Here is a 20,048-nt window from a genome sequence, read left to right as displayed (position 1 = left end):
AACTTCACAAGAGACCGGGAGCCCTTCCTGAACTCTTGACCCATAGAAACTATGAGGTAATGTTTATTGTTGTTTGTAATCCACTCAGTTTTGAGTAATTTGTTACACAGCAATAAGTGACTTAATAGAGTGTGGTAAGAGTTTCTCTGGGATCTATAGGTAAGGGAGAATCCCCAAGTTGTTAGGTGTGGGCACATTTACTTTCCATGCTGTTGCCTTCCTACTCTCCAGATGACCACCAGCTTATACTCCTACCACCAGTGGGAGGCTTCTTTCCCCCTACCTCTTAACTAATGTTCAGTATTTGTTTGGGTTATTTTCACTAACAATTTATCAGAGATTTTGAATTTGAATACCAAGTTTTGAGAAGTATTGAGCAATTTCTCTCTTCAACTTTGATTTGTCTTTTTGTATTTTTTGTTTTATGCAGCCATCATATCTAACCCTATCTGCTTTTCAGGGACTGTAAAACTGCCCCAAATTTTATTTTCAGCCAGAAGTATTCAGGAGATGGAATTTTCAGGAGATAAGCAGGCAAAAGCTCAGGTATATGTAGGTGAAAAGAAAATATTCAGAGTTCTTAGGTACTGTTGGAGCTTATATGGACTTAAGAGTTACAGCAGCAAAAGCTGTGCTTGGAAGTGTGATGGGTAAGGAGTTGGCTAAATGCAGAGTTAAAGGAAAAGATAACTTGGATCCTCTGGACATTCACTGGAAGAGAATTTTCTACTTTAGCATTACATCCAGGGAGAGGCAGTGGCAAAATTTATATCTGAGGTCTGTTTGTGCTTTATCTACCATGACCATACACGTGAAGATCATTTGGGTTCTCACTTGGATGACTGAATAAAAGCACTGTGGGGTATACTATCAGTTGTACGTAGTTCATTCTTGAAATTTAGAAAGATGTTTTAACTAAGTATCAAGCTGGACTTCTGGGAGTTCCCTTATTTAATTCTCCCTGAACCAACTCCTTACCGTGTCCTTTAATTTAAAAACACCCTAATAATCATGGTAATGGATATCAAAGAATGTAGAATTCAGCAGTGAAAGAAAGAGACCTAAGGCTTATGGCCAATTGAGAATAAACCCTGTGCCGAGTTGAAAGGAAAGCTCGGTGAGGTCACTGGATCACCAAAGGCTAGTAAGGCATTTACATGACAGGTTTGTGTGGAGACAGTGGAAGGCCTTAAAAGGTCTGTACTTATTCATGTAAGTGATATCTTACAGTATTTGTCTTCTTGTGCCTAGTTTATTTCACTTAACATGTCTTCAAGATTCATCCATGTTGTACCATGTATCAGAATTTCCTTTCTCTTTAAGGCTGAATAATATCATTGTATATGTATAGTCCACGTTTTGCTTATCTATTTATCTGTTGATGGATATTTAGGTTGCTTCCACTCTTCCGCTATTGTCAATATGAACATGGGTGTACAAATATCCCTTCAAGACCCTATTTGCAATTCTTGGGTGTATACCTAGAAGTGAAATTGCTGGGTCATATGGTAATTCTATTTTTAATTTTGTAAGGAACCACCATAATATTTTCCACAGCAGCCACGCTATTTTACATTCCCACCAAGAGTAGAGAAGTTTCCAGTTTCTCCACATTCTTGCCAACAGGTGTGATGTGGCATCTCATTGTGGTTTTGATTTGCGTTTCCTTGTTGGTTAGTGATGCTGAGCATCTTTTCATGTGCTTGTTGGCCTTTTGCACATCTTCTTTGAAGAAATGTCTATTCAAGTCCTTTGCCCATTTTAAAATCAGGTTGTTCTGTTGTTGCTGAGTTATAGGAGTTCTTTATATATTCTGAGTATTAATAACCCTTATCAGATACATGATTTACAAATAGTTTCTTCCATTCCATGGGGTTCCTTTTTGCTCTGTTGATTATGTCTTTTGATGCACAGAAATTTTTAATTTTGATGCAGTCCAATTTATTTTTTTCTTTTGTCTATGTCTTTGATGTCCTATGCAAGAAATCATTGCAAATCCAATGTGATAAATCATTTCCACTACGTTTCCTTCTAATAGATTTAGCTCTTACATTTAGGTCTTTGATCCATTTTGACTCAATTATTGTATATCATATAAGGTAAGAGTTCAACTTCATCATTTTACATGTGGATATCCAGTTTTTGCTATACCATTTGTTGAAAAAACTCCTTTCCCCACTTAATGGGTCTTGACACCCTTGTTGAAAGTCATTTGATAAAATATGCCAGGGTTTATTTCTGGGCTCTCTCTTCTTTCCCACTGGTATTTTCCCATTGTTGTAATAAATTGTGAAATCAGTCTAGTCATCTTCCTTTTGTCCACCACTCTGCAATCTTGAACCCAGATCTGATTTTGTCAGTCCCTTACTAAAACTATATTTGTGTAGCACTGAAGGTTCTTCAGAGCTAGCCTCAGCCTATTCTTAGTTTTTCCTATCATAACCCCATCTTCTCTTCTCACATTGTCTGTTCATCCCACAAAATTACTCCAGAAAACTATACTTACCCACCACCTGCCAAATTCTATTATCTGTGCTTTCCTCTACTCTCCTTCCCACCCTCCCAGTGGCAGTTACTTTATACTCCTATAGAATTTTGTTACTATCAGAGCCATTATCACATCATAAGTTGTATATGCATGCCTGCTTCCACCCAGTAAAAGTTAAGCTTGATGGCCCTTCAAGGAGTAGTTTCTTTGTGCTTGCCTTGGCCAGAATTATCACACCTGTCTACTGCAGTTACACAGAGAAAGTGGTGTTAATATGTATACAACACTGGGCCAAATACTGCATGTGTGGTATTTTGTTTAAGCTTCAGAACAGTCCTATAAGACATATGACATATGAGGAAACCAAGGCTTATAAACGCTTGGTTACACAGCTGGTTAGTTGTGGTTAGAATCAGAACTAGGATTCAAACTCACAATCAGCTGGCCCCCAAGCCATGCTGTTATCACTAAGCTATGAAGACACTAAACAGAGATGGGTGGTTAGTGACATATAATAGGGTCTGGTGACTTAACTACTTTCTTATAAGCCTGGACATGATTTTATCACAGCCTCCAAAGTTGATCAGACCTAGGCTTGTTGATGTGCACCGATCTCACAAAGCAAAGCATAAACCAGAGTATCAACTGGATTATGTTGGGAGAGATTCCTTTCCATTAACTAAAGTACCATGTCCAGGTTTCCAGTGTCATGATCTCTAAGAAAGAACTGAATTATCTGCAATATGCTAGGTAAGCATATAGAAACAGCATACTGAGAATGAGGTGTACTTGGGAGTGTTTCATCCAGTTACTAGTAAGGGCAGGTGAGTCACGCCTTCTCCACAACACAGCAAAGCACAATGGGATCTCTCTCTGACAACTTCTGGGGTTCTTTCCTGGACAATGCATATTAAACAACATGTTTTACCCTCCAACTCTCCTTTTAGTCTGTTCCATAATGATTAGCCCCATTTTTTTTCCCGAGAAACTGAAATATCTCCACTTTCTTGATCATATTTTCCAGTTCTACCTATTTAAAATTATTTCTAAACATTCGATTGCAATTCTGCACATTTCTAAAGCTCATCATGAGTCGCTTATTGACATGCTCTTGTTATATGCATAGAGATAATTGTCTGTTATGTATGGATTTAATTGGCTTTCTTACCCCTCCACTTGAAATTCCTGTGAGCAACTAGGATTCATATTCTCCCATAACTATTATGGGCTGAGTATCTTCCATTGTCACCCGACACAATTCCTCAAGAGATTGTGTCTTACACATTCTTAGATACCTGATATCTAGTGCAATGTCTGCCATATTAAAGGTACCCAATAAAACTGTCAATAAAGCCTTCCAATCAAGGAAGGCATTCAAAAGAATGAGCCAAACTCTCTGAAAGCAGTGCCAAAATTGGGGGTCTAAATATCTTTCAGTAACAGCTATGCTAGAATAAATGTTTGACTTCCCAGAATGATTGCTTTGAAAAGGACAGCCCTTATTGCATATATATGTTGGATAATATTTCATGAAATAAGCAGTCATATTACTTTATAATCATATCTTGAAGCTTAGTAATTTTCTGATAGAGTACAGCTGCTTCCTGAGACGTGTTAAACAGGTTCATGTCTATAATAAAGGGGCTAAGAGGTCCCAGGTGAACGAAATAGGTGAAAAGGAATGGCTTATCTGATACAAAGTGGAACTTCTCTATAATTCTCCAGATTGCTTTCCTCTGGTCTCTAACTTTGATCTCATTCCCTTTCAAGGAAGGTTCTAACTTTGATCTCATTTCCTTTCTACAGGAACATTTGGTAGAGTCATTAATACCAATACCATAAAATCAGATTTCTAGCTTTCCATCTTCCTGGGCACATGGTGAAAATGTATTTCCTAAAGCCCTTGTGGTTGAATGAGGCCATTTGACAAGCTAGTTCTGGCCAAAGAAAGCTGAATGTAAGTATTGTGTGTATCTTGCTGGCCAGGTATTTAATTTCTGTTTTCCATGCGGCATAGCAACTATTAACGCTAAAATGACTCATGTTCTGCCAGCCCAGTGCCCTGATTAACTATATTGAACATAATTCCCTACCAATTCACAATGGACACGTAGCATAAACAAGAAATAAACCTTTGATTTAAGTCACTGAGATACTTAGTTTGACTGTAATTGCCCCATATCCTAGACTATCCTGATACTCACAGACTGGCTATCAAACCATTGGATAAAAAGGAAAAAAATAGGCACAGGAGGGCTGAATATCTTACCTCTCTATATCAGATCACTTATGAAGGGGTCCTGGAAAAGGACTAGAATACACAACTGAGGAAAGTGTGATAAAAGATTGAGAGGGTCTTGGAAAAGGACGTTGATTGGACTGTACTAGTCTGTCATGGTCAGGAAAGACTGTTAATACATTTTACCTTAGGTTCAAAGGAGAGATTGTGCTTTTGAGAAACTCACGATGAAAAACAAAAACAATAAGAAAATGAAGGGGCTGGAGTGCATTTTGATCCACTGAAACTTTGGGCTGCTGTGAATCTGTGTGAACAATGCTTGATGCTATTGTGGAGACCCAAGTTTGATCCACCTGAAGAGGACAAGTAGATTTTATTAATACAAAGAACTACTGGCCTTCAGCCAAAGTGGTGCTTAGAGGGATATTTATTGTTGTAAATCCTGTATGTTTGAAAAAAAGATCATTAAGCAACAACCTAAACTTCCAACAGAAAAAGAACAAACTAAACCTGAAGCAAGCAGAAGGAAGGACATAATGATTAGAGCAGAAGTTAGTGAAAAAGAGAATGTAAAGAGAATAGAGAAAATAAATTAAACCAAAAATTGGTTCTTTGAAAAGATCAACAAAATTGACAAAACTTTAGCTAAACTGACTGAGTAAAAGAGAAGACTCAAATTACTGAAGTCAGGAATGAAAGAGGGGACATTGCTACTGACCTTACAGAAATAAAAAGGATTATTTGTGAATTCTGTGGACAAGTAGGTAACTTGGGTGATAAAAGACAAATTCCTGTAAGACACAGACTACTGTACCTACCTCAAGAAGAAAGAGAAAATCAAAATAGACCTATGAGAAGCAAAGAGATTGCATTAATAATAATACTGTCATCTGGACTATTGTTAAATGAATTTGATTAGACAATATCTCTCATATTTTTTTCTTATGTTATAAAAAACCATGAATCTGAAACCAAAATTGTGGATTTCTTTTTCAAAAATGCATTTTAAAATCTTGAATTCTCCTGTAGAGCATTAATAGTAAGATACTGGAAAGTAAAGAATTTGAAAAGATGAGATAATAAATAAGAAAAATTTACATTATAGGAAGTTGGAATTTAAAAATCCATAAACGAGACAAATGCTTCTCATACCAAAAAGGAAGAGGCATAGTTGGAACTGTAAATTTTCTTTAGCATGTACAAATACCAAGTGTCATCACATTTCTTTCTCGTCTTCGTATTTCCAGTCACGCGTACGTTTTCCATCATCAGGCAGTTCTCGCTGTGCTGGGTCCAAGTCTTCCTCCTCCCCTTTGTTTGGCAGCCCCTGGGTCTTTCTTTCATCTGTGGAACACCAACTCAAAGAACTCCGCTCAACTCTCATTACTTGGTCAGCACCCCAGGACTATAGGTGGATTAATGGAAACAGAAGCGTGTAAAGTTTATTTAATGGCAAAGAATAAGGGGAATTTAGAGAATATTCCATCATGCAGAAGGTAACACAACATGCTCCCAATTACAGCTTCCCATATCCCCAGAGTTTTCTACTGAGTGGTAGCTCTGTGGTAATACCAGGTGTGAAGAGTGAATGATTGCATCAGTACGAGAGAATTCCTGGGCCATTCCCATGGATTTCTTTTTAACCTTTTTTTGAAGTATAATTTACACTACACACCAATGCATATATTATATGTATTAAGCTTGATACATCTTTTGCAAACTGAACACCTCTGGCCTTACTTTGCAAAGCTGAACAACCCAAGTGTGCTCCTGAATACTTACTGTGAAATACTTGGGTATTTCCCAAGCTCATCCCTCAGCTGGCCCACGTTTCAAGCCTGTTTAGGACCCATTCCTACACCCACCTTTTCTAATGACTCCAATGCCTATCACCTGTCTCACTCTCTCCCCTTTGAGTTCTTGGTTATTCTTGACTATACATTGCAGTCATATGTTGAGAGCATTTGTTGCTTACTGTTTAACTGAAAAGTTAGTTTTCTTTGAAATATATTATTTAAAATTGTTTTCTCTATTCCCCAAGAAGCATTATTACCAGGAACAAAACTAGAAATTAATGATAAAATAGGATTAATTATTGACTACAGGGACAAAATTAGGGCCAAAAATGTATAAAATACTCAAACCTTCAATATTCCAAGTCAAAGTTCCAATTATTTGACACTCTGTCCTGTGAAGTAAGATAACTAGTTCATTCATCTGATTAAAAATCTCTATGAATTCTTACAGTGTTTCTCTACTATATTAGTAAGATACTTTAATTAACATCTCCTGAATTGCAAATTCGTAGAGATCAGCTACAATAAGGCTTCCCCCTTTAAAACTGCCTTTCCTTAGTAGAACAGGCAAAGCTGACCATACTGACTTTCAGGTCTCCATGCTAAATTACTGGCCTGTGTAGGCAGGGGTTTCTTTTACATATTTTACGTAAGAATGCTATAACCAATTTTACCCATCAAATTAGTGAAAAAATTAAAAAAATTACTCAAGTCTGTCAAGAATGTGGAGAGACAGGCACAACCATATGTTGCTGAGAATTTAAACTATACAACCTTTCTGAAAAGCAATATGGCATTATTTAAGAATCTTTACACCCTATGTCCAACAGTTCCATTTCTATTTAACAATTTCCTTAGCAAATGTTCATAAATGTGGATAAAGATTTATGTACAAAGTCATTTAGTCCAGTATTATTTATAATAAGCATATAAATATTGAAACAACTATCCAAAAACAGAGAAAATGTTAAATTATGGTTTGTTTCTGGAAGTGTCAACCGTTAGGCAGAAACAATAACTACGCTACTGAAGAAATTTTAGAAAGGGAAAATGCTTGGGATACAAGTTTAAGTTTAAAAAAAGTAGTTTTCAAGTCTTTTTGTAAAATTATTGATATTATGCATGAAAAACTGAAAGGAAATGTTATCTCTGAGTAGCTTAGCTTTGGTGCGATTATTACTATTTTTCTTATAGTTTCTGTATTTCTTACAGAGAGCTCTGTTATTTACACGATGAAAAAGTTGCATTTAGAAAAATACTGTTTTGGCAGTACTTTGGCATGTAATCAAGTGTGCAAAATCTCAATCATAATGCACTCATTGATCAATTTAAAAATCACAGGAACATCTCAAAATCATGAATTTCTATCTCCGCTTTTCCTTGTCTTTTTCATTACAAATCATTTCCATCTATCTCGATTTCATATTTAAATTTGAATACTTCAGATTATTACTTTTCCAATATATGACTTTGGTGTCCTCAGGTTGATAGTTTTTTAACGTTTCCTCATTGAAGACTTCTGTTTGTACCTTTGATTTTTAACTGTACACGGCCCTATACTGTGTTGTGCACTTAACTGGTAAGTGTTAGCATGCCTAGGAACTTATTTCTGCTCACCCCAAAAGGGATTGGCAAGACCACTTAGTAGTCAATTACACATGGAAACCGGCTATCTGTGAGCTTATGAAACACTCGGAAACGCTAGAAGAAATGCACATCGGGCTCAGGAGATATCAGTATACCGATCTGCCCAGTGGACAGCGGAACCGCAGGACTGGGGCCCAGGGGCAAGATGCCTGACCTGGAAAGCAAGATTTGGGTAAGCTGAGCACAGAGGTTATCGCAGAAGTCATGGACCGCGGAGGTCAGAACTGGCCTAAATAGAAAAGACCAACCAGGGAGGTCAGAGAAGACAGAGCAGGATAAAGAAATACAGCTGAGGCAGGAGTCTCAAAAACCTTGAGCTGGAATAACTGGTGAGTTATACAATACCTCTTTAAAACGACATTTCAGGCACTCGCTAAACCTTGGGACCTCAGCTTCTTCACTTGGAAAAAAATTGTATCAAAAGGTTCTTCCCAAGTCTGGACTCATCTTAATCCTAGAGCCAGAATTTAGAGAACTCTCTGTCTGAGGGCGGAAGGGCGCGCATGCGCCGGGGCGCGGGCCATACCCCCCAGGGGGCGGGGCCTGTCCTTTGGCCTTAGGGCGTCCGCCAGCGCCGGCGCCAGCTCCGCCCTCCACGCCTGGGCGTCACGTGCTCCGCGCCGCTCGCTCGGCACCTGAGGGCGGATGCCTGGCGTCCTGGGTTTTCGAGGGGAAAGGGGCCGCGTCTATGGACCAGTTTAGCAGCGGCGGTGGCAGGTAGGGGAGCGCGACTGGGGTCAGCCCGCGGAGCTTCCATGCACGGGTGTCTGAACTCTCCGTTTCTCGGCTTCTGTTTCTAAGCGCGCTATAGGGACCAGCTGGGACCTTGACGCGAGGGAGGCGCGATTGTGCGGCCTCGTCCCGGGAGTCGGGTGGGGCCTCACGGCGTGGTCGGTCTGCAAGCCCCAGCTGGGCTCTCCCGAGCTGCGGTCCCCGCGCCCCGGAAGGCCCCGCTCCCCGCCGGACGCCCTGCTGTCTCGGGGTGCTCGGTCCGCGGAGGCCCGTTTGGCTCTCGGAGTCGGGCAAATCCTTGGTCCCCGCGTGCGGGGAGTGGAGGGAGTAGGTCGCGGGCTTTATGTTGGCTTATTCGTGGCGCATTTCAGGTTTGCTTTACGTTAGATGGGGTTGCGTTTGTTCTCACTGGCTAATTGGCTTGGTTTGCTCGGGGCTTGAGTGTTTGGCGTGACGGCTGAAATCTAAGAGGACGCCCAAGCCCCAAGGCAGGTAGGGGTAGGCTTAAGAGCGCTTTTCGAAACAAATTGTTGGGCTAATTACGTCTTTGTGCTTCTGACTGTAGACCTCGAACTGCAAAGGGAGCTGAGTGCCACAAGGGTGTGAAGGCACAAGTTTGTTTGGAAAATCACCTGTGTGCACTTGCACAGTTGAGATTTGGGAGTTCTTCAAAAAGCACCACCTGTTCGCGCCTGTTTTCAGTGCAGCAGTACAGACGATAATCACGGTTTTTTTGTGTGAGTTTTTGTTTTTTAAACTTTATTGGAGTTTGGAAAAAGAAGCTGAACTTTTGAGATAAGATAAATGTTGGTAAAGGCATGCACCATCTGTTTGTAAAGATTTCTGTTAATAATATTAGAACAAGGGATTATGACTTTTACAATCCAAAGCCATACCAATCCCTTTACGGCTGATTATTGCTTCATTCCACACCATTTTCCCACTGTCAGATTTTTTTTTAAAGTATTGTTAGCTTTTTAAAAAATTTCCTGATCATTCTGTATTCATCAACTGGATTTGGAAAAAAATAATTCAACAAATATTTGACCACACTAGCTGCTGACACTGTTTTACATGCTGTGGATACAGAAATGAGCAAGATGGACCAGATCTGTGCTCCTTTGGAGCTTACATTCTAGTTGGGGGGGACAAAAATAATAAATATACCAGATGATGGTAATTGCTACACTGAGGATGAAAATAGGGTGATGTGCTAGCCTAGAAAGTGGAACTCTCTCTGAGGAGGGACACTGAAATTTGAAATCTGAATGAAAAGTAAGATCCCAAAAGCAGAGGGAAGAGAATTTAAGCATGAGGAAACCACAATGTGAAGATCCTAGGTGTAATCTTTTTAACCAGGGAAGGTGAAAAGAAATGAGGAGGAGGGAAAATGATGGGAGTTGAGGTCTGAGAAGTTGGCAGGGAAGAGCCAGATCATATAGGGTTTTGTAGGCTGTAGTGAGGAGTTTAGATTTTATTCAAAATTTATAAATCTGTTCTTAAATGCAGACTGGCTAAGTCCTTTTTTCTTTGCCTCTCTTTTTGGTTTCCCTGATTTATTAAATTGGTTCTTCAGCTCAAATCTTTTATATTATTTTATTCTTTGTCAAACAAATGACAAACCATGAAATGATAGCTTTCAACACTGCCATGTAAATTGTGAATGAAACCTTTCGTTAATTCTTATAAGTACCCTCAAGGTCTGCATCTTAAAGGCAGAGCAATAGCCTTGACTCCGTCCTGTGCAGGGAGCAGCGAGAGAGTTTGTTAAAATAGTGAAAAATCTTCTGTTGAGATTAGGAGATCTGGAATGAGGCAATGTTGAGTAGCAGTTAAAGGAAAGACTTCAAAGGTGAAATAAATACCCAAGTTTTTGACTGTTCAGTGTCAAATCAGTTTGAAGTTAGTTGACTAGGTTTTCTTTTTTTAGGTGTTATGGAACTTCATTGGTATAGCAGTAGTGATTGTGATCATCATCAGAAGTTATAGTCTCAGAAATGTTTCATTTTTCTCCAGATTATCTTTACCCCAGGTATAATAGATTGCCTTTTAAAAATGTATATGGAGGAGCTTTTATTGAGCAAATCCATAAATTGATTCTGGCTCTTTCATGTGGATTTGAGTTGCATTTGTTTGATTCCTAGGATGAAGTAACCTTTATCTAAAAATTGCAGGATATTTTACTTCAAATAAAGAACATGGTGAAACTAATTCACACATCATCTGATCACGATGATGATGTCAACTGCTGTGCCTTCTCCTCTTCCCTCTTGGCTACTTGCTCCTTGGACAAAACAATTCGCCTGTACTCCCTGAGTGACTTTACTGAACTGCCACACTCTCCACTGAAGTTTCACACGTATGCTGTCCACTGCTGCTGTTTCTCCCCTTCAGGACATATTTTGGCTTCATGTTCAACAGATGGTACCACTGTCCTATGGGATACTCAAAAGGGACAGATTTTGGCGGTGATGGAACAGCCCAGTGGTAGCCCCGTGAGGGTTTGCCGGTTTTCCCCAGACTCGACTTGTTTGGTCTCGGGGGCAGCTGATGGAACTGTTGTTTTGTGGAATGCACAATCGTACAAGTTATATAGGTAGGAATATTTAAACTCTTTCCGTTTCTAATCCTTTTAATGAGTCTACCAAAAAAAAAAAAAGGCAGAATATTTTGATGGCTTTAAGAAGTAGATAATTTTCAGACATCACAAGGGAAAATATTTTGAACTATCTTCTGACATCGTAAAAACTGGTGTTTAATATGATTCTTGAAGTAGATTTGCTTGTCTCTGAGAGTTTTACATTTCCGATCTTTCTCTTGTAAAATAAGGGTTAATTGTGTTAGATTTCTATGGATTTTTTTTTTTTTACTGTAAGAGCTGAAAAAGAAACCAAAACAATCTCTTGAATAAAATTCAGTAATTTTAAACTTTATTTTTGTCACTTTTGGCTCAAGTGTTCTTAATAATAAAGTAATGGTAGGTAATGCTCACCTAAAAGGCACAGCTATTTCCTGACTAGGATTCTTGCTGGGTGAATGACCAAGCCCAGAAGAAGGAACCTTGTGATTGTGATGTTGTGTTATCACTTCTTAAAAAAAAAATCACCTGACAAACTCCTTTTGGATAAAGTTACATCAATTAATTTATACCAGTAACATTGTGTTGCAACTCACCAACGTTAAAACAGTATACTTGTGTGAATTTATAGTGTGGTGAAATATATATAACATAAAGCATTTTAACCATTTAAAAGTATACAGTTCAGTGACATTAAGTACATTAAAAACTATAAACTTTTAAATGTTATCAATTAAGATAATTTAATGTACCTTATCCTCCCCCAGCTTCAGAGTACAAATGCTAGCTGATAAACCACTGTTGCTCATTTAGATTTGCGTCTTGGGGCTGAAGAAGTTGATGTGTTTTAAGCATTGTTAAACAGTTTGAAGACAAAGCACAGAAAGAATGAAATGTCTTTAAGCTATTTTATATGAATAAAATACAGCCATCGGCTAAGGAATCTTTTTTTTCACTTATCAGGTGATAAATTCTGCCTCTATAGCATTACTTCCCCAATATATTTAGTCAATGATACAAAAATGATACACTGCAGTAGATTTAAGCACTAGATGGGACACTGTACTAATTGTTGGGTTTTTACCAGTTTATTTTTCCTAAGTGAGAAGATACTTAATATCATCAGGCCCATGCTTCCTAATCTTCCAAGATAATTTTAACTTACAGCATTTTCTGTAAGTTAACATTTGAATATGAGATGGAAGTCCTTACTGTTGTTTCTGGCTGATTTTAATACAAAATTTGAAAGTACATTTGACCCCAATAACATGTTTTTCAATAAAAAAAATTTAATCTTTTAAAAATAAAAGTGACTATAGTTGATACTGTTGGTTGTTACTGCTTTTTTTTTGTTAAGCTTTGTAGATTTTAATGTGTTCATACTGACTTGCCATATGGAAAAGTATGAAGGTGGACTTTGGTTAAGATAATGTTTAAATCCTCTTAGTTTTAGAAAACATATCTCAGTGTATAGCATATAAATGATACTTTATTTCTATAGGCATCTGTTGCCCTTTCTGTCAAGATCTATGATGGCCATTTATTCTCTTTTTACTCTTATCAAGCTGCTGTTAGAGGTTGTAATATAAAGTACAAGATGCTCTGAAATGAAAACATCCTTTTGTTTTGCTTCTATTTCAGATGTGGTAGTGTTAAGGATGGCTCCTTGGTGGCCTGTGCATTTTCTCCTAATGGAAACCTCTTTGTCACTGGCTCCTCATGTGGAGATTTAACAGTGTGGAATGATAAAATGAGGTGTCTGCATAGTGAAAAAGCACATGATCTTGGAATTACCTGCTGTGATTTTTCTTCACAACCAGTTTCTGGTTAGTTATTTTATTCTTGTAAGCCCTAGTAATTCCTATTTGTAGTTGGCATAAGACTTTTAGTTCTTTTACTTATTTTCACTTCATCATTAGTAGAACGACAAGCCCTTTTAGTTCATTCCTTTATAAGGAGTCACCCTTCTCTTTCATGTTTTGTTTTTTTTTAAGTTTTTTTGAGGGGGTGAGGGTGGGTAATTATGTTTATTTATTTAATGGAGGTACGAGGCGATTGAACCCAGGACCTCCTGCATGCTGAGCATGCGCTCTACCACTTGAGCTGTACCCTCCCCCTCTTCATGTTTTTTGATCAAAATGAAGTCACAAATATTGTTTGGGAAAATCAGATTTTTTTCATCTTTTATTTATTTTTAGTTGCCATTTTTTGCATAAATTGGTAAAGCAGAATAGAAAGAATACACAGTGTTTAAAAATGGCTCCCTTCCCTTTCTCATTTTATTCTTTGTTTTCCTTTTTCAGTTTTATTAGGTAGAATTATTACAGTTTGACTGCACATATACATTATATTGCATATAAATACATATATGCTGTATACTGCACATTTTTTTTAGTTTACGTATATGTACTGATCATTGTTTCTAAGAACAGATTAGAGCTTTAGCTTTTTAAATTTACATAGTTATCAAAGGAATAAAGCCAACTACAAAATAAGAATCAACAGAATGTGGTAATCCAACCATAAAGATAATAAAATTTTCTTCCTTTATTTTCATCTTCTGTGTTAGGGTGGAAGTTCTGCTTTTGGCCCCTTCAGTCTTAATGGTTAGTATATGTAGGGGCTGAATCAGCTTGGTACAGTAGATCTGGATTCCTTGAATATGGTAATTTAGAGGACTTAACCCTGTTGGTTTTTAACCCTGTGATTTTTGAAATATTGTATATTGATATTCAAATAGAAATGTTACATTTTAAAGTTGGAAACAGGGGCTGTATTTTCTATTTACTAATTTAATCTTTCAGAAGATAAATTTATAAAGCATTTGACAATACAGTTAGTTTTTAGAAAAAGGAGAAACAAAAACTCCTGAATATAGACTCTTGGTTTTAAATACAGTGTGTTAGGAAGTTTTCTTCTTTTATTTTCATCTTCTGTGTTAGGATGGAAGTTCTGCTTTTGGCCCCTCCAGTCTTATTGCCAAACCAGTGCTGTCCTATAGCAATATAATATGAGCTACGTGTATAAACTTAAAAATTTCTGGTAGTAGGTGAAATTAATTTTAGTAATATATTTTATTTTATCCAATATATCGAAAATATTATTTCAGTAGTTTATAACCAATTAAATCATTGATAAGATATCTTACTATTTTTGGTATGAAGTCTTTGAAATCTGGCATGTGTATTATGTCACATCTCGATTTGTGCTAGTCCCACTTCAACTGTTTAGTAGCCACATGTGGCTAGTTACTACCTTATTGAACAGCTCTGGTCCAGTGGCAGGATGGCTTTGGCACTCCCCTATTTCAGGGCCATCAATGGCTTATTAAAATATGATTAAGGTAAGATAAAATGCCAAATCCAAAACACAAAGCCTGTAAGCACCTTAACATGTTATGTTTCCCTGCCTTACCTCAGATCACACGTGGCCTCATGCATTCTCTTGCCGCACTGGCCTCTTTTCATTCTTTCAGTGTTTCTAAGATTTTCCCGAGGGTTTGTGGACCCTTCACCTGATTCACTCTTAGTCATCCTTTAGATTTCAGGTTTAAAAAAAAATCACTTCAGGTGAGCCTCCCCTGCTCTCCCCTCCTGCATTCAGTGTAAAGTAATTTGGTTAGTCTTTGGGTTGCATGCTTTATTTTCCTTTTACATTGCTTAGGGAAGTATCACAAGTTTTAATTGTATAATTATTTATATGGCTTATGGTTAATGGTGTTTTTCCTGTTAGATAGTAAGCTCCATAGATCGGGTCTGGGTCTGTTTTATTTACGGCGCCTGGCACATAGTAGGCCTTGAAATGCAGACTGATGAGTAAGATTCCTTTTATAGATCCGCTGAAATTTCTTGCTTTTGTTTTCTTAACCTTTTAATATCATGTAGCAGGTTAATAGATTGCCTTTTCCTGAACCTATTTTTATATTAAACCCCTTTCCTAATTTAGTTATGGTAATTTTTTTAATATATTGTTTTTTGCTGTTTTATTCTGAGAAGACCAGCTTATAACAGACAAGAACCATTTCTTCCATTTCTGTGGCGCCTTCTCCAGAATTGTATAGGAACTCAATGAATCTTTGAATTATATAAACATGGGGAGATTTAGGTTTCCTTTTTGATTCTAATTTATCTGAAACAAAGATTTTCAATTAAAATACCATTTTTATATTAATATTAGAGTAAAGCTAAGGGCATCCTTGTCCTGTCTTTAGAGGGATTGCAGCTGGTGGGGCCTGGAAAGTTTCACTAAACCAAGCTGAGATTTATCGTGAGATTCTAAAATGAGTGTAATGCCTACATCCCTACCCTACCTTTAGAGTATATTTCAAAGTATATTTCTCAGAATGATTCTAATGTGCTTCTTCTGTTGTTCCTTTAGTTTAGTTCAGTATCTATTAAATTAGATATTAACCTTATGTGTAAATTCCCTGAAACAGATCAGTGTATGCTTTACCAGTGATTATTTTAGGAATTTGTTGGAACTACTGGATTTTCTTAGAAGATAAAGTGTATAGTTTTAACTTGTTATTGTTTTATTTGGTATTTGTTAATATCCATACATACTTATGACATATTGAGTATTCTGTCTTTGTGATATTTCATTCAAATAAGGAAAAATAAGCCTGTTTGTGCCAGAATATAAATGTTCAGTTCTCTCCAGTTTTTAAGTGAAAAAGTTTGAATTAGATGATTATTACAACTGAAATATTTTTCCTGAAGAAAAGTCTGTTTTTAAATGTTAGATTTTTAGCATAGGCATATTTTAAGGTTTATAATTTTCCATTGTCCTAGCTGAATTCTCGCTACTGAAAGAAACTTCAGAATTAACTTCAGAGGATCTATTTAGTCAAGAAACAATGAAAAAAATTTTTCTTAATTGAGTCTACCTAGTATTTAAGTGTTTTACTCTCAGCCATTTTTGAGTAAATTGTTCTGCCTTAAAAAGACTTAATGAGGAATTGCTTACACCATCAAGATCTCTTTGAGAAAGGATGCCATTTGGCTGAACCTGTGCTTTACAAAAACAAAGATGCTCTTGAAATGTGGAAGTCCCATGCATTTAGAAAAACTTACAGTGAAAAAGGAGTTAATTTGTAGTGTGTAATAAAATATATGTGCTTTCAACAAAACAGAGTCCATAGAAAAAATTTATTTTACATATCCATGTGTATAAATTAAGTACCATACACTGAATATTTGCGAAACTGGAGTGCAGTCTTAAGATGATGGATATTAGGCTTCTTAATTGTGTCTTACTGCTTACGAGTGCCGAAACTTCCTTTGATCTGTGAAACTAGGTGGAACTCATATAAAATTGAGTTGATAATACCAGCATTTACCTTACCCACAAATATTTAGGAACTTATCTAATGGATGTATAATGATACACTGAAATTACCTAAGTAAGCATTAAAAACTAGTGAGTTTTTTTGTGACACCAGATTTAACTGATTACTTTCCCTGATTTGTGTAATATTTTCCTCCAAATTAACTGGACTCAAGTGATGTTGTTTTGGATTTATATAAATCCAAGACTTCATCTTGATTAAATCAAATAGGGGGGAGTCATTCCTAGTGAATTATAGACTAAGCTATTAGAAAATAGATATATCCTAAAAAAGTTAAGTTGGGAATAATTAAGTGTTTAATACTTATAACTGACTTTTCTTCCTAATTTTTCCCATCAGTGCTAACCCCATAGACTCTAAAATTGGGTTGGAGGTTGTCCTAAGCTTAGTGGCTCAATATTGGTCCTTGCAGCCATGAATTATATCTTTCGTGGAAGATAAAGAAAAAGATATTTTGTTGTAGCAACTTCAGGGGCTGAAGTAATAATCCTTTTAAGTACTTTGTTTAAAAGAAGGTTTTTGACTGACATTTCATTATATGGTATAGATTAATATTGCTTGTGAGTGTGGTTTGAATGAATAGAATTAACAGGTCCCAGTCTAAGAAATTAAAAAATTGTTGTTTAAAGTTTTATCAATCTTGGTATATTTATTTTTAACAAATTTACATTTTTAGGTGGGGAACAAGGTCTTCAGTTTTTTCGATTGGCATCATGTGGTCAGGATTGCCAGATCAAAATTTGGATTATTTCTTTTACCCATTTCTTAGGTATGTATTCAACTAGTAGTTTTCTGAAATTATTTGTCATCCAGGTAAAATTTCTATTTTAGTTAATCTTTTCACCTAAGGAACTCTGGATATCTAAATGTGATTATAAAAATGTTTTAAGAACTTTTAATCAAAATAATACATACACATGATTTAGAAATTGTATGCTCACTGCTGACTATGACCTCACTACTACCACCACCACACATTCCTGCTTACCAGAGGTACCGCTTTGCACTTTCTGTGTTTTCAGCTCTTTTGATAGTTTTCACAGTTTCTGTAAATATTGTTTATACTATCATATTCTAAATTTTATCACTATAGTTAGTTTTTTTTTTTTATATTGTGTGTGACTTCTCCCCAAGTATTGTACTATTCTTTCAGGAGACTAATTAGTCAAGAAACTTAAGGCTTTCATTTTTGGAATATAGTTTTATGATACTTCTTTAATTTCTTCTCTACTTTCTTTTTATAACTCATTGAGTGTTATTTTTTCCTATTTTCCTCCCACAGTTATCTCTTTATCTTTTTCTATCTTACGAGAAAATTCCTCAGCTTTATTTTTTAACTTTTTTGAATTTTTTTAGTCCATCAATTATATTTTCAATTTCTAAAAGTTTATCTTTTTTGTTTCTTTCTGTTAGTGTCCTTCATTTATTTTACGAATGCAAGATCTTTTCAAAACTCTCAGGATACCAATTAGAGGCTTTTTGTTTGGTTTGGTTTGGTTTTGAAGTTCCCTTCTGTTTCCTGATCATCTTTGTTTGCTCTTGGGCCCTTTTTTGTTTACCCTGATCTTTCTCTTTTTGGTTACCTTCTTCAAATGCCTGGAGATCCTTAGTATTGCAGTTGCTTTAAAGAATTAGACAATAAGAAGTTTAGAAACTCTGTGCATGCAGTGGTGGCTTGTTGCTGGCTTCCCTTTAGGATAAGGAGGTAGGTTGTTGGGCCTTACTGGGGAGGGGGTGGGGGATTAGAAAATGTGAGTGTCTGTGTGCCCTGGAGCTGCCATGGAGCTCCCAAGCAGTCATTATTTTCCTTCCTGAAGAGAAGCAGCTTTGGTGCAGCAGACTATGGGTAGGGTTAGGGGGGGATTGGAGGTAGATACTGAGTATTTCATAAAGCAGACTTTTAGTTAATTTTTCTGTTTTCAGATCTACATCTCTATCACTCTGACTTTCCTTTTCCTCGGCTGTTAATGGTCCTATGTCTTCTGGAGTTTTCTGGGGAAGATTAGCTTTCTGCTTGGCTGTAGCCCCCTCGTTTTGCACTTCAGGCTGTTAACCTCTCTGTGCTACCTCATCAATTAATTTGCTTTCTGCCTTCCCAACATTAGTTTCAGTTTCTGATTTGCTGATGCCCCTCACCCTCCTGTTCTCTTAATTGATGTGAGTTTATGTCTTAATTAATTTCTTCATTATCATTTTGGTAGGAACTCTGAAATTATATGATTGGTTGGCCATCTTGCTTCAGATGCCTAAACATATTTTAATTTTATTATTTGTTACCTAATAAACTTTAGTTAAATTACGAACTGTATTTCATTGTTTATAAAAATTGTTGTCAAAGATGAACAAAGCTGAGCACTAGTTAAAGTGATAAGGACAGATTTTATTAGTAATATACTGTTGTAATAGGGAAGAGTCTAGCATGAACTGAACTCAACTTGAGTTTATACAGAGGCGACTGTGTGTTTTATGGGGAGAATAAGGGAATTGAGAGCGTGTAAATGGGGGCTCTGTAGCACCTGGAAAGTGAAAAATTTACAAAAAGCTGGAATGGGGAAATTGGTCCATGTGAAACCCATCTGGGTTTACTAACTGGCCCTTATGGAAGTTAGGCAACTCCCCTCTCACAGAGACCAGGAGGCAGGAACCCTGTCCTCAAGCGTTGACTAGAACAAGCAGTAAGTTCTTTTGGCAGCCATGGGTTTTCGCAGGGAGGCACTTTAAGGGGGTTAGGATCATCGTAGGGATGCAACGTTGAGCCCTTAGAAGAAACTGTTAGTTTAAATCTTTGTAGGCCAAGGTCAAGGCCTGGTTGAGAAGATGGATCAGAGGAGTCTGGCCAGGGTTTGGTCAAGGAGAGAATCTTTGTCATTATGCTGGTGTAAAGAGAAGGGCCTATTATCAGGAAACAAACACTTTTTGGTTGTTTTTTTTTTTTTTTTGGTGTGTGTAAATCTAGTTACTTTATTGCCTATAAGCTTGCATTTAATAATTCTTTTAACGTATTCAGTGACATACTGGTGAGGATAAGAGTTCCATTATCTCTCTAGTCTGTCCCACCTCTTCTGCTCTTATTAAATTCTTATAAGAAACCATGAGTATAGTCCTATATGTGGATATTCTCAATGGAGCATACCTTGAATAATTGTTCAAAGGTAAAGCGTTTTATACATTGTCTGGAAAATGTGGTTTTACACTGGCTCTTTAAGACAGACGTAACAGTT

At 36.9% G+C, this 20,048-nt stretch overlaps 1 protein-coding gene across 5 annotated transcripts in view; it reads left to right on the top strand.

The window, feature by feature from the left end:
* The first annotated feature begins 8,764 nt into the window (after positions 1–8,764).
* WDSUB1 (WD repeat, sterile alpha motif and U-box domain containing 1) overlaps positions 8,765–20,048 on the top strand; it is a 57,428-nt gene continuing 46,144 nt past the window's right edge. Inside the window, exons 1-5 of one of the 5 annotated variants that reach the window (XM_064484820.1) lie at positions 8,769–8,887; positions 9,468–9,639; positions 11,324–11,498; positions 13,122–13,306; positions 17,504–17,596. In XM_064484820.1, the coding sequence (XP_064340890.1) occupies positions 11,374–11,498; positions 13,122–13,306; positions 17,504–17,596 (403 nt within the window). In that variant the 5' untranslated portion in view covers positions 8,769–8,887; positions 9,468–9,639; positions 11,324–11,373. Of the gene's footprint in view, positions 8,888–9,467; positions 9,640–11,046; positions 11,499–13,121; positions 13,307–17,503; positions 17,597–20,048 lie in introns of those variants that run through there. The other 4 variants (XM_010985590.3, XM_064484821.1, XM_064484819.1 and 1 more) reach the window with 4 other exon arrangements.

This window comes from Camelus dromedarius, chromosome 4 (genome assembly GCF_036321535.1).
Source record: "Camelus dromedarius isolate mCamDro1 chromosome 4, mCamDro1.pat, whole genome shotgun sequence".
Lineage (NCBI taxonomy): Eukaryota > Metazoa > Chordata > Mammalia > Artiodactyla > Camelidae > Camelus > Camelus dromedarius.
This window is presented reverse-complemented; position numbering and strand designations above follow the sequence as displayed.